Source organism: Saccopteryx bilineata, chromosome 1 (assembly GCF_036850765.1).
Source record: "Saccopteryx bilineata isolate mSacBil1 chromosome 1, mSacBil1_pri_phased_curated, whole genome shotgun sequence".
NCBI classification, from domain to species: Eukaryota; Metazoa; Chordata; class Mammalia; order Chiroptera; family Emballonuridae; genus Saccopteryx; species Saccopteryx bilineata.
Genome location: NC_089490.1, coordinates 402,355,766 through 402,370,141, shown reverse-complemented (window position 1 = coordinate 402,370,141; position 14,376 = coordinate 402,355,766). Strand labels below are relative to the sequence as shown.

General features: G+C 55.1%; 1 protein-coding gene across 2 annotated transcripts; it reads left to right on the top strand.

The window, feature by feature from the left end:
- The first annotated feature begins 1,325 nt into the window (after positions 1-1,325).
- C1H11orf24 (chromosome 1 C11orf24 homolog) lies at positions 1,326-11,991 on the top strand. Of its 2 annotated transcripts, none has more exons than XM_066252253.1 (4): positions 1,326-1,529; positions 5,981-6,178; positions 9,771-9,942; positions 10,638-11,991. In XM_066252253.1, the coding sequence occupies exons 3-4, from the start codon at positions 9,867-9,869 to the stop codon at positions 11,792-11,794; spliced, it is 1,233 nt and encodes a 410-aa protein (XP_066108350.1). In that variant the 5' UTR covers positions 1,326-1,529; positions 5,981-6,178; positions 9,771-9,866; the 3' UTR covers positions 11,795-11,991. The 2 variants fall into 2 exon arrangements, with proteins under 2 accessions (XP_066108350.1, XP_066108351.1); XM_066252254.1 differs by lacking the exon at positions 1,326-1,529 and adding an exon at positions 4,525-4,730.
- The last annotated feature ends 2,385 nt before the right edge of the window (positions 11,992-14,376 follow it).

The window sequence follows — 14,376 nt, the reverse complement described above, 5'->3', positions numbered from 1 at the left end:
CTACTCAACTCTGCCCTTGTAATGCAAAAGCAGCCAGACAATACACAATGAGACACAACTGTATTCCAATAAAACTTTATTTACAAAAGCAAAGGGCCAGCAGATCCCTCCTCTAGACTATGAGCAGCTTGAAAAAGGAAGGCTGTGCCTTATCTTTGTAATCTCAGCCCTAAGAGGAAAAATGGTCTCAATTTTGCCAAGAAGGAAATGAAAACACAGTCACAGAGATACTGCTTTTCAAAGAAGGCAAGCATAGCCCTACAGCTGGATGCGTTCACTTGTGAACGCATCTCCTGTTAGATCTAAGCTAGTTGGGAAAATTAAAGCCAACACAAAGCAAAAGAATCTTTCCTTCACAAACCCTACCAACTGGCTTCGGTCTTAGCAAACTCATCTATGCGGTGTAAGGTCTCTACACAATTTAAAACTATGAGGTTGAATTGGGTGTTGATAGCTCTGAACTGCTTTTCAGGTGCCCCCAGAGCTCAGAGCAGGTGAGTTCATCCTGTCTTCGTACACTGAGTTTCCTATGTCTCGTTTAGTTTTCTAGCCCAGGACCCCAAGACAGGTTATAAAACTCTGAAAATAAAGCCTTTGGTGTACTCCCATGTGTGGATTAAAAAGAGGTTCTACGTAAAGTAATTTCACAGGGTGATCTGATTATAAATTTCTAACTGGGCAGGTCATAGTCCATAGTCACGCCCTGTGACTATAACTTCTTTAGTAGAAGGTTTTCTTTGGCTTAAGCAGGCCCTGTCCATTATTCTTGTGAATCTAGATTAACTTAAATTTGAAATAAGCATAACCCTACACTCCATGTCCTTATTGTTATTCCACGCCTTATGAGTCTCAGTTTCTGTGTCGGTAAAATGAAGGTGAAAAAGCTCACAGTGCTCTTGCGGCGATTAATTCACTGAATCTAACACAAGACTTGGCAAGTGGCAAGCTGCCATCCCTACTATTCCTACTAGGATGCCTTTCCCCCAACGCGCCCCCCCCCCCCAACTGGACCAGGCCTGCGGGAGGAGGGCAGGAATGTGGCACGGTCACACCCTTGTGCTCGGCCCTCTGTGAACCCTTAGGGTACATCTGAGCTGACCCTACCCAGGCTGGGTCTGGTCCCTGCAGGGAGGTACCCACAGCCAGGCACCCGACACCGGAAAACAACCACTTCCGTCAAAGAGCTGTCCGAAATAGCCACTTCCGGCCGCGTGGGAGACGTAACTAAACCGCCCTCGCTGTGGGCGGGGCCTGAGGAAGCCACGCCCCTCACGTCCGGCTCTTATCCGACAGCGCCAGGCACCGCCTCACGGTTCCCTGTGCCAGCGGGGGCTGTTACGCCACGCCCGGGGCACGCCTCTCGGTAACGTCACTTCCGGGCAGCCTGGGCGGGGCCGAGCCCAGGCGGCTGCCCTGAGCACTCTGGCTCCGGAGTATTTTGCTCTTCTGCCCGCCACGTCCCCACGCCGGGCCGCGGGCGCCTAACGCCGTCCGAGGGCCGCCCGGCGCTGCGGGCCTGCGGCGCCCGGGTAAGGAGGCGGCGCTGCCATGCGGGACGCTGCTGTCACGGCTGCCTGGAAGGGCTTGGGGCTGAGAGAGGGAGGCAGGGGGGCAGGAGGATGAATGGGAGCGAGAGGCAGAGGCGGGGGGCGAGGGGAGAACGTGAATGGGGGTGCAGAGCGCAAGATGCCGAGAGGATCAGGGGCGTCCGCCCAGAAACATCCAGACCTGTCAAGAGTTTTTATGAGTTGGTTTGAGCCAAACTGGTGGCAATTGTTAGGAAGCAAAAGCTCAATGAATTGAGAAAATGCTCTGGGGAGAAAGGGCAGTTTTGCGGCTTAAAGGAGGAAACTTAAGGAGGCGAGTGTGAAATCTGTGGGTGATGGATTAGGGGGCAGGGGAAGTCTCTGAGACTGAGTAAAAAGTAAAACGGACCGATAGGGACCTCTTTTACCTTGGCGGGTACAAGATGACTAACATTCACAGCACATAGAGATGGTATTTGGGTAACAAGGTAACAATGAGGAGGTTCTGCTGTTCTGGTGCGGTGGGTGTGCCCAGAGGGGTCTGGAAAAGGAAATTACCCTGACATTCTGAAGGTACTTTATCTTAGATGTAAAAAGACAAGAGACAGGCTTATTTAAGGTAGTTTGTCAAGGAAACCACGGGCCTAGGACATGGCTTACCGCTATGTCCAGCTTTTAGCTAGGAATTTTTATGTTTAGAACATCCCACGTGGTTACTTTTGGTCTCCGAATTTGTAAGAGCGCCATGAAAGCCTCCCCTGAACTTGGCAGGTTTAGTATGTAGTCCCTTTTTTGCTGCACTGGCAAGAATAGAAGAGGAAGAAACGAGTCACTTGGGGGCCGAGAGGCGAGAGGCAAGAGGATCCCAAACCAGAGAAGAAGAGGGCCAGGTTGTCCCAGTTTGAGAGCAGAGGATGGGAAAGTTAAGACGCTGCAGTGTGGTTGGAGAACTAAACGGTCCCCCAGGGCAAGTCAGCGCCACAGGAAGTGTTACTGTCACCGAGAGTCAGCTCTTTGGGTGACCCAGACTTCCTTCAGGCCCTTTCTACCCGGCAGAGGTTGGTGTTTTTCTACCTACTTGCCTGCCTGCCCCATGGGAGTCTGAATGGCTGCTTCGTTGTGTGCATTTAACTCTTAGGCTAAATATGAGGAGTCAACATCCACAGAGTTGGCCCTAAAACAGAAATAAGCTACTGAAAATCCTGCCTGTGATGTTCCGTTTTCTTCCCAAAGGAAGCATCTCTAGAATTTCAATAAAATGACTGAGGAAAGTATTTAAGGTACAGATTTTTCCACTTATACGCAAGGCTGGCCTAACAGGCAGAGTAATATCGAATGTATCCACGTTGCCAACAAAAACTAGTCCCCTGGTCAGCACATAACTGTGATATCACAACTCCCAGAAACCCAGAAGCAAGCAGTGAAATTAAGATCACATCCACTGCTCCAGGATTCCATCCGCCACAAAGACACATCCTTTAGGTCCCCAACCCCCGGGCCGCGGACTGGTACCGGTCTGTGGGCCATTTGGTACCGATCCACAGAGAAAGAATAAATAACTTACATTATTTCAGTTTTATTTATATTTAAGTCTGAATGATGTTTTATTTTTTAAAAATAACCAGATTTCCTCTGTTACATCCGTCTAAGACTCACTCTTGACGCTTGTTTCGGTCACGTGATACATTTATCCATCCCACCCTAAAGGCCGGTCCGTGAAAATATTTTCTTTGTTTGTTTGTTTTGTTTTTACAGGGACTCAGAGAGAGGGATAGATAGGGACAGACAGACAGGAACGGAGAGAGATGAGAAGCATCAATCATCAGTTTTTCTTTGTGACGCCTTAGTTGTTCATTGATTGCTTTCTTATATGTGCCTTGAACGCGGGCCTTCAGCAGACCAAGTAAACTCTTGCCTGAGCCAGCGACGTTGGGTCCAAGCTGGTGAGCTTTTTGCTTAAGCCAGATGAGCCTGCGCTCAAGCTGGCGACCTCAGGCCTCGAACCTGGGTCCTCGGCATCCCAGTCTGACACTCTATCCACTGTGCCACCGCCTGGTCAGGCCGTGAAAATATTTTCTGACATTAAACCAGTCCGTGGCCCAAAAAAGGTTGGGGACCACTACTTTAGACCACAGGACAATGTCTGTATTCACAAAGCCACAAGCCTGTGTTCCTGTGTCCCTTGGGTTTTGCAACCAAAGTTCAGCCAGGTGACGTGTCAGGATAGGTGCCTGTGGTGTGCCTGTCTTTGCTTCCAGTCCCTACTGAGTATGTATGATTTCTCTAGATTGGACAGGGACTGAGTTCACATCACTGCTGATACCTACGTATTGCCGAAGTGATGGGATGGGGTGGCACGTGCCATCTAGTCCCTTGCCGAGCCTGAGGATTACTTGTGTTGGACCTTAGGAACCTGTCTAAGCCAGAGGAAGGAACCAAGCAGTTTGTGCTCTGAGTTTATGTCACTCGCATGCAGTACCCGGCGTATAACGAATAGATTCATAAAAGTGTTTAAAATCAAGCCAAGGTTGGGAACACAAGAAGTTGAGACAGGAGGTGTGGAGAGACATGACAAGGTCAAAGGGCCAGGACAGGACGAGGAAGTTGATGCTGTGGGCCACAGTCTGGGGCTGCCTTTTCGATGGGCTGCTGCAGGGCTCACGGGCGTGCTGCCTCTTCTCTGCGGAACTTGTAGGAACTCCCAGCAGTAGCCTAACCTTCTGTCTTTCCATCTGCCCTGGTCTCCTGCTTAATCTTGCTCATCCCCTCCTGCCCCAGGCATCTCTCTAATTTCCATCTACTGTAGTCTGAGACCTTGATCTGTCTTGCCTCCAGATAATAATGAGAATAACTGATCAGACCCTTTTAAGGTTCACTGGAGCCTTTACAGGGGAAGCTATTATTTTAAATTTTGTGAATGGTTTATGTATTGTGAGTTGCCTTACAAGATTAGTGCAGGTCCACAGAAGTGAATCTTGACATTTAGAATATGCTGTTGGAAAGTGGAGGCAGGACCATACCAGAGAGATGCAGTCATGGCACAGTGAGTGCCTGTTCTTGACGCTACCGGCGGCCAATTCCCGGCTCTGTGGGAGTGACCGCCCCCTGTCCCCCGGCTGGGAGTGCATAAGCATTGATGGAACCCGCCAGGAGTTAACTGAGAAACTTGTGGAGTTTCCTGACACAGCCTTATAGAGATGCTCTGTGAGTGCCCTAGCCTTGTGTGTGTAACTGTGTGTGTGATCGTTTGCACACCAGCATGGGTATGACTGCCTATGTACACATATGGCAGTGTGCATGCATGTGTAGCTGTGTGTGCATGCATGTGTGTGCACACCGGAGTGTGACTGCATGCTCACATGTGTGTGCACGTGTGGGCATTTGTGTTAGGGAGTGGGCCCCTGGCGGTCCTCGGGCATCACCACCTACCTAACATCCGCTGCTGCGGGCGGTGATGGGTTTCCTCCCTGTCTGGGGCTCACACGAACTCTTTGGCACTGGGAGAGTCATTCGTGCGGTGAATAGCTTTGCATTTCTGCTGTGCTCCTGGATTTCCCTAAAGTCTTGGTTGGCTCCTAGAAAAATGCATCTTCTATCAGGGAAGTCATGAAGTTTTAATAAATTATCAAAATCTGCGGTGAAACTGTGTCAGTTGGGCCTGCTCTGCCCGGTCCCTCAAAGTAGTTGAGGAAAATCAGACATTGTTTTCTTTCAATGGAGTCTTTCAGAAGTGCTTTCCAAAAGAAATACATGCTTGTTTATGTATATGTATATATAAAGTAGAGAATGAAAACCACCGATAGACCTATTCCCCAGGAATAACCATAATTAACATTCTGGTATAGATCTTCCCAGACCCCTGGCATGTGCCTGTTTAAACAAAAACAGGATCATGGTGTGTGCACTGTGTGTGACCTGCTTTTCTCCACTTCATGTTACATACTGGACATCTTCCCGTGTCAATAAATAGATATTTGTGTATTTTTTTAATAGTTGCCATAGCATTTCTTTTTCTTTTTTATTGACTATATTGGGTTAACACTGGTTAACAAAATTTTACAGGTTTCAGGCGCCCAATCTATAACTGTATCATCTGCATGCACACTGTATCATGGGTTTACCACCTCACGTCAAGTTGGCATCCATCACCATTTTTCCCTTCTCTACCTCCTCCACCTCCCCGCACCCCCTGCCGTGGTAGTTTATATATGGATGGTGCCATATTGTACATAATCACTCCCAGTTTTTTACTCTTGTGAATAACGCTGTGATGAACGTCTTTGGACATGTGTCCAGTTGCTTCGGGAGCTAGAAGAAATTCCAGCAGCAAAAAGTGCTACGTCAGAGGGGACGTTGAGAAGCTTTGATACACAGCATCCTTCTCTCAGTATGGTGCTGTACTGGGCATTCCCAGGTGCATTTCCTAAAAAGTGCTTGATCTTTTCAAACCCTAGATGCGACTTACCAGATCGGAGCATCTGCCTGTGTCCCCCATGTGCCACAAAGCATGCGGTGGCTTGGGAGTGTCCTTGCGGCTGTCCTCGCCTCCTGCAGAGCCAGACCTCGCCTGGCAGGCTCACAGTGCTGCCCCTGCGGCTCTCCGGGGAGGAAGATGGCCCAGCCTGAGAACACGCCCTGAGCACCTGCCTCTGGTGAGTGTCCGAGGCCCTGAGGGCTGGGCCCACCTGCTTGGGGACGGGACACTGAGCTCAGAGAGGCCCTGAGGGGACTCTGCAGCTCAGGGAGCCCCGAGGGTGAAGGAAAGAGCAAAGCCTAGAGGGCCGAGCCTTCTAGTCATGAGGAGGGGCCCAGTCTGTGGCTGGCTCTTCTCCTCAGAGGTTCTGCCTGGTGAGGTCCTCTGAGAGGACAGTCCATAGACGGGGACAGGTGGGGACTGTGTGGTCGTCTCTGGCCCTCATCTGTTTCTGTGGCACCAGTGCCAGTCACCACAAAAGATCCTCGGCCTGTGTCGCAATACCGTGGTGCTCGTGGGGCCCCCCTCTTATGCACAGCACCTCACTGATGCCAGGCGATGGAGGTGCCTTGCCGCAGAAGAGGCCCTGGGAGGGGACCGACTAAAGGCTGCCCCAAGAACCGGGGAGGAAATGGCCCGCGTCTGGTCCGGCGTGAGGAGGGCAGGAGGAAATCCACTCAGCACACCAGATCATTCTTTCCCTGCATCCAAACGCACGTTGCCTGCTAGGGCGGGATGGTCAAACACAGCCCATGGGCCAGGTGCTGCCCGCCACCTGTTGTGAACAAAGTTTCATTGGGACACAGCCACACCCATCGTGTACACATCCTCCCTGGCTGCGTGGCCCCAAAGTCTAACATATTTACTATTCAGCTCTTTACAGTTTGTGCGAATCAACTCTGCTCTAAAGACTTATTGTGAGCAGACGTCAGAGGGCCTGAAGCCTAGGGTTCATCCAGGAAGCTCCGGACCCATCACCCTCCCCAGGGGACCTGCCCCCAGGCTCGAGCACAGGGCCGGGCATTCAGCTGACATGACTCTACAGAGAGAGCCACTTAAATAGCGTCATTGACCATGAGCCCAGCTGTACAGCCTCGGCCGATGGGGGAGCGCAAGTTCTCTGTGCCCAGGACCTTCTGGTTTCAGTTCTCCCTTCGCACGATCGATTGTGTCTGTTTCTTCTCTCTCCACCCCACCCCGACTTGTTTCTGTCCAAACAAAGAATGCCTTGGCTCTCTAGAAGGCTGATGCAAATCTGTGGTCCTCTGGGCTAACTTTCTAAACCTGGGAGCCCTGGAGCCGTCCGGACGGTTTGGAAGGAAGTGGGGATGAAGCTAGATAAAATTAGTGACGCTTGGGAAGGGGTCCGGTGGCAGGATCTTTGGGGCAGGTGGGGGCAGGTGGATCGGGCCAGGATGGGGATGCTGGGAGGGGATTCCCTGTGGCCCTTCGGGCTGGTGGGGGGACAGAGAGCCTGTTCTTATCGCCGGGAGCCAGCCCAGCTGCAGGGCCACGGAGAGCGATGGTGGGCCCATACAGGGCAAGGAGCTACTCAGGACACTTTCTTCCAGTGCCCTCGGGGCTGTCTTCCATGACATTCTGTGACACTCAGGCCCTTCATGCTGATGGCCCAGTGGGAAGACCGAAGGCCTAGGGTGTCTTCAGGCAGGATTCATTTTGGAGGGACGCTTAGGAGTCCCCTTCTCATGCCTGTCCCCTTCTGTCTGCATCTGTCCCTGCTGCCCTCGTCCTAGGCTCCGCTCACCTGGTGGCCCGCCTCTCGTCTAACCCCAGTCCCTGCCCTCTCTCACGTTGGCCCTCCTGGGGCCTGTTCCCTTCCGCCTGTGTCTGTCCCTGCTGCCCTTGTCCTAGGCTCCGCTCACCTGGTGGCCCAGTCCCTGCCGCACTGTTTTGGCCCCTGGCCCTGCTGTTGTCATCGGCAGCTTTCTCCCGCTTGCCGCCCGGCAGGTGCATCCGTCCATCTTTTAGAACCCGGCCCGGGAAACCCTTCCCGGTACCCCAGCCACCCGCCACCCACCCGTCCACCTGAGTTAAGGGCCTTCTCTGGGCCCCTGCAGCACCCTGTGCTCCCTGCCCTCGGCCAGCCACCCAGAGGACCAGCCTCCACTTACCTTTCCAGACCTGCCAGGTGCCATCTCCTCCGGGCTTCAGCACCAGGTCACAGTCCACTCTGAGCCTGTGCCAGCCCGCAGTGACCTCTTTTCTGTGTCTCCCACTGGGGGGCAGGCTCCCTGGAGGAGGCACTCACATGGCTTTTACCTTTTTGTCCTAAGTGTGCCTCACCTGAACAGGCGCTTGGGATGTGGGACGATGGGTTGGTGGGCGACGGAGGGCTGAGGCCTGGCTGAGTGGCTGCCAGACTCGGTGGCACCTCCCACGCGAAGGGTGTGGTCATCTGTCACAGGGTACACAGAGGTGCCGTGGGCCGAATTTGAGTCCTGCAGGCGCCGGGGAAAACTGAGGAGGAAGAAGTGGCCGATGCTGGTGATTGGAGTATCTTGGCCTGCAAATGTGACCTCGTCTGGGCCCTCTCTCCCCCCCCTCAAACCCGGATCTTCAGGGTGGAGTGGTGGGCACCTGTTGGTGTTGCGACTCATCGTGAGCCTGGGCCAGGGAGTGCTTTACACCAGTGGGCCCCAACCTTTTTTGGGCCATGGACCGGTTTAATGTCAGAAAATATTTTCACGGACCAGCCTTTAGAGTGGGACGGATAAATAGATAAATGTATCACGTGACCGAGACAAGCGTCAAGAGTGAGTCTTAGTCTGGCCTGTGGTGGCGCAGTGGATAAAAGCCTCGACCTCGCTTGCTGAGGTCACCGGTTCAAAACCCTGGGTTTGCCTGGTCGGGACACATATGGGAGTTGATGCTTCCAGCTCTCCCCTCTTCTTTTGCTTTCTTCCTCTCTCTCTCTCTCTAAAAATGAATAAATAAATAAAAAATAAAGAAAAGGTCTTTGGACTGTGATACCATTAAAAAAAAATAGAGTGAGTCTTAGATGGATATAACAGAGGGAATCTGGTCATTTTTTAAAAAATAAAACATCGTTCAGGCCCTGGCCAGTTGGCTCAGTGGTAGAGCGTCGGCCTGGCGTGCGGAAGTCCCGGGTTCGATTCCCGGCCAGGGTGCACAGGAGAGGCACCCATCTGCTCCTCCACCCCTCCCCCTCTCCTTTCTCTCTGTCTCTCTCTTCCCCTCCCGCAGCCGAGGCTCCATTGGAGCAAAAGATGGCCCGGGCGCTGGGGATGGCTCCTTGGCCTCTGCCTCAGGCGCTAGAGTGGCTCTGGTCGGGATAGAGCGACGCCCCGGAGGGGCAGAGCATCGCCTCCTGGTGGGCGTGCCGGGTGGATCCCGGTCAGGCGCATGCGGGAGTCTGTCTGACTGCGTCCCCGTTTCCAGCTTCAGAAAAATACAAAAAAAATAAAAATAAAAAAAAATAAAACATCGTTCAGACTTAAATATAAATAAAACGGAAATAATGTAAGTTATTTATTCTTTCTCTGCGGACTGGTACCAAATGGCCCACAGACTGGTACCGGCCCGGGGGTTGGGGACCACTGCTTTAAACCATCACATGCTGACACTCATCAGATCACCAGGCCACCGTGGCTGCGACACGTCACTCTTCCTGGGTGCCAGGCCTGGTTGGCATGCCGGACCCCGCCGGAGCCCTGCACAGGCGCAGTGCTGCCCCCGTGCGCCAGGCCAGGCTGTGCAGTACTGACCAGTCGCTTCTCTCTTGACCGCAGATCCCCGGCCCAGCGGCCGGGCATTGTTAGCAGCCTGAGAGCAGCCAGCTGGGAACCTCGGGGACCGCCCAGCTTCGCTTCCAGCGCAGCTGCAAGATGTGGACGGCTCTTGTGTTCGCTTGCATTTCCTCCTTGTCCTTGTCTGCAAGCCAAGGGCCACCACAGGGTCCAGGTGAGGAAGCCATGTGGGTGACTGCTGGACTGGCCTGCGGTGGCCACAGAGCACCCTCGGCCCAAGGGCTGTTTGCACACCCAGGCCGGGGAGCGGAAGGGCCAGGGAACTGAGTTTCTCCAGCGCCTGGTGGGGAGGGGGGACCGGGGCTCTGAGCTCAGAGAGGCTCGCCTGCTCGGCCCTCCCAAATCTGCTTCCTCCGAGAGGTCTGGTCTTCGTTGGGGAGCTCATCCACTGGGACCCCAGATACGTAGTCACACTCCCACTCTGACAGGCACCGCTCGGCTCCAGGAATTCCTGCTGCAAAGCCTTTACTAAGCCAAGAATTCTCCTACGGTGCGATAGCTGGGCCGCAGTTTATTGGCTTTGTAAACCTGGGTGTGTTCGAGGGGTTTAATGGCGAATCACATCTGTAATGGGAGATTTCCCTCTGTCTGGTGTTTTGGGAAGTGGATCAAAGAGTGAAGCTCTTAAACCTTGCAGGGGCTCGGGGTTCGGAGAGGGCAAAGCAGTTTTAAAATCCAGGTGGCGGTGCCACTGCGGAGGGCTGCAGGCTTGCTGTGGGCAGTGAGCAGATAATGGGAAGCCGTGCACACATCCGCACCCTCCCTCTCCCTGGGTCAAGGGGACGGGCACTGTGAAGCCAGGAGCCAACCCCATGATTGTATCTTTTTCTCTCTTTTTCTGACTTTAAGGGTCCTTAGTCCTCAACACAACGGATAGTTTAGTCACAAAAAGTACATCCGGGGAAGCTAATAGCATCTTGAATAAAACACTTGAAAGAATGACGACATCCTCTCCTGTCACCTTGGCTGAAGGGACGGTGAAAGCCAACCATAGCTTTCCTGTAGTCGCAGCAGGGAGAACACACAGGACAGACGTGGGCGTTTCAGCACCTGCAGCAGGTCCCCCTGACCGCGTGGCCTCCAGGGCGCCCACACCACCCTCCCCAACTTCCATGTGGACAACGCCGACATCCACAGGGACAGCGCCACCCTCCCTGATGTCCACAAGGCCAACGCCACTCTCCAGCACACCCCTCGTCCAGGCGCCCAGCTACACCGTGTCGCCACGAGCAGCACCTCTGACGACACTGGCCACCAGCACTCAGATGGCTGCTGCCACCAGGGCAAGTGCAAGCACCCCCATGGGCGTGCAGAGCCCTGCCACGCACACCCCCAGCCACTCCACAGCCAACCCCACACCAGCCGCGAGTCCCCGAGCACTTACCACGCTCACACAAGGCCCAGCTGTCCAGGCATTGACTGTCCCGCCTGTGGCAGACACAAGTGGGCCCACCCAGCCCCTCGTGAACACAGCCTCAGAGCCCACCCCCTCCTCTGTGGCTCCTGTGTCCACTGCAGCAGTGACAGCCACCCAGGCACAAGCCGAGGGGCCGGTTGCCAGCACAGTGCCAGCTCCTGTGCCTCATGCCAACCCCACCCCTAGGATGGGGGCCACGTCCCCCACGACACCACCAAGCCCTGTTCCATCTCCCGTGGGGACCACGGGGCCTGGCCTACCCCTCACGCCGGAGCAGGTGCAGCCTGAGACCATAGGTAGTACTGCTCCCACCAGGCCAACAACCGGGAGCTCGGGGGACCCTAAGATGCCAACCACAGATGCGTACCAGCTCAGCACCCAAGGCCAGTATCTGGTGGTCACCACCAAGCCCCTCCCCTTGTCCTCAGTGAACAGAAGTGCACTCCTGGCCGTGCTCTTGCTCGGGGTGACTCTTTTCTTCACAGTCTTGGTTCTGTTTGCCCTGCAAGCCTACGAGAGCTACAAGAAGAAGGACTACACGCAGGTGGACTATTTAATCAACGGAATGTACGCGGACTCAGAAATGTGAGGCGGCGGCCGGCCTGCAGCACCCGCCGGACCCTGGGAGAGCTGGCCCTTCCCCTCAGTCCATTTTCCCTCCGAGACCAAATCAAGTGCTTCCAAATTCTTTGGTGCAATTTAGGAGATATGCCAGATGCTTAAACACATTTACTGACTGTCAGATTAATTCCACGATCACTAAAGAGTTGCTGCTTTTCCTATTTATTTTTGTAAACGGTCATGTTGACAGCAGGCTGTGATTTGGTGCAGGGGTGGGGTGGGGCGGGGCAGGTGGGCCCGCTGGTTCAGATCCTGGCAGGGACCAGAGCAGTGACCGCTTTCCATTCAGACCGTTCCGCCCCCTTTGAGGGGCCCCATTCTGCCCACCGTGGCCACAGGGCAGCCTTTCTGAGACACGTTTAAGATCACAGGAGGCTGTGGAGGTTTGCTGTGTCTGGGTCGCCTCCTTGGGCTTTGTCCTCCTTCCCTGACCTGCCTGCACTTGGCGAGGAGCTCCGGCCTCAGGGGTCTGTGGCACCACGAGGAGACAGGACACTTTCCTCTGGTCCCCCTTTTTGTGGGCCATTCGGTGATGAGTCACTCGGAGCTTGATCTGGGCATGAGAGCAGAACCCCACCATGTCAGCGGCACGGGGGCCACATGGTGCAGCCAGGTCAGCCTGGACCCGCTCAGTGACCCTGACCCCTCATGTCGTGCACTCACCTCGTGGAGACCCACGTTCATGTGGTGGGTGGTCACCCGGGAAGCCCAGACCCCAGTCACTGCAGGGCTCTCTCCCCTCAGTGGGACAATCCCCCTGAGTTCTGGGTTCCACGTTCCCAGCAGCCCTCAGAGCCACACTTCCTGTGTCCTTGTCTTGTACCAGCTGCTGTCCTGCTTAATGCAGGTAACCCACTGAGCTCCCCGGAGCCCCAGATCAGCTTCAGCCACCATTTTAAAGGCAGCTCTACTGAGGCACAGAGGAGATGCAACTCACCACTGAGGGCAGAGTCGGCGTTAAACCTGCATCTTTAACTACAGTCGGCCCAGGGCACCATCAGGCCATGTGGCCAGAAATGCCCCTGTCACTGCAGTTGGCCCTATGTGTGCTCATATTTCCAATGGTGGAGTGGACCCTTGAGCTGCACAGGTCAACAGAAGTGGTCCCGTGCAGTTCAAACCCATGTTCAAGGGTCAGCTGTGCTTTGTTTCACTGCCTGTCACCTCCATCCTGAGCTTGGCTTTTGGCCTTTCCCTGCCCACCCGCCCAGGGCAGCAAGAGCTGGTGGGCAGCACCTGAGGCTGTGTGCTGGAGCTGGGTCTGCAGCTGCTGCCTGTCCCTGGGAGCAAGCATGGTGTGCTGTCTGGGGATCAGGCTTCATCTGTGAAATGGGGAAGACAGTAGCATCTGTCATGGACTAGGGGTGGGGGAGGGGCCCTCCCCCACCCTTATCCCTGAGGGAGAGACCGATTTTGTCTGACCCCAGCTCCTGGTCACAGAGGTCTCCCAAGCCAGGCCTGGGTGGCCGGCTCATATTTAACTTCTGCCTCCTCCACCAGGGATTTCAAACGGCCCGGCCCTTAACGAAGACCAGGATAGGAGCTCTCACGTTGTTGGAGGGAGCGTTAGTGCTAAGGACAGAGACATGCACAGGGCGGGGGGGAGGAGTCAGCACTTCCACGCTGTCTGCTGTCTGCAGAGCCCGACTTTCTCCCTGGCTGGTCCGACTGGCCCAGGGGCCCCTCCCCGCCACAGGCCTGCGCCCGGCAGCCGCGCAGTGAGCCCCAGCCCGCCCGCTGCTTCCTTCCTCAGCAGACGCCACCGCACAGCTGGTCCCGTCTGCGCTGGTGATCACAGGTCCCGTCTGCGCTGGTGATCACAGGTGCCGTCTGCGCTGGTGATCACAGGTGCTGGCGCTGGTGATCACAGGTGCCGTCTGCGCTGGTGATCACAGGTGCCGTCTGCGCTGGTGATCACAGGTGCCGTCTGCGCTGGTGATCACAGGTCCCGTCTGCGCTGGTGATCACAGGTGCCGTCTGCGCTGGTGATCACAGGTCCCGTCTGCGCTGGTGATCACAGGTCCCCTCTGCGCTGGTGATCACAGGTCCCGTCTGCGCTGGTGATCACAGGTCCCGTCTGCGCTGGTGATCACAGGTGCCGGCGCTGGTGATCACAGGTGCCGGCGCTGGCGTGGGCTGGGAAAGCGGCTGTCCAGACCCTGACCTGTCACCCTTTCGGTCCTGAGCTCCGGGCAGCTGGCGGCATTGTTCTGGGACAGGTTGCTCTGTGAAGGAAGGGCAGGTTCTGTCCCTGGGCTGGTGGAGTCTCTCACCTGGGAACAGAGCCCTGGACCCACAGGAGCCAGGGCCCAGGGTCTGTTCGCCCAGGCCAGGTGCCTCATTCCTCTCCAGGCAGGTAGGACGAGGGGCCGCCCACAGGGCTGGCTCCGCTTGTGATCGGGAGGCCTCTGCCTGGCACCCCTCCATCCAAGGGGTGGGGGTGTGGGATGTCACAGGGCCTGTCTGTTCCTTGGCCCCAGCCAGGGACTCCCAAGTCCCTCAGCCTCTGAGAACTGGTCGCACTCTGCATCGCTTTCTCCTTTAGAGTCC

Bases quoted from the DNA above. Each gene is read 5' to 3' on its own strand.
- C1H11orf24 (XM_066252253.1), top strand. From the start codon at position 9,867: ATGTGGACGGCTCTTGTGTTCGCTTGCATTTCCTCCTTGTCCTTGTCT. The intron at 9,943-10,637 runs GTGAGGAAGCCA...TCTGACTTTAAG, and splicing joins AGGGCCACCACAGGGTCCAG to GGTCCTTAGTCCTCAACACA.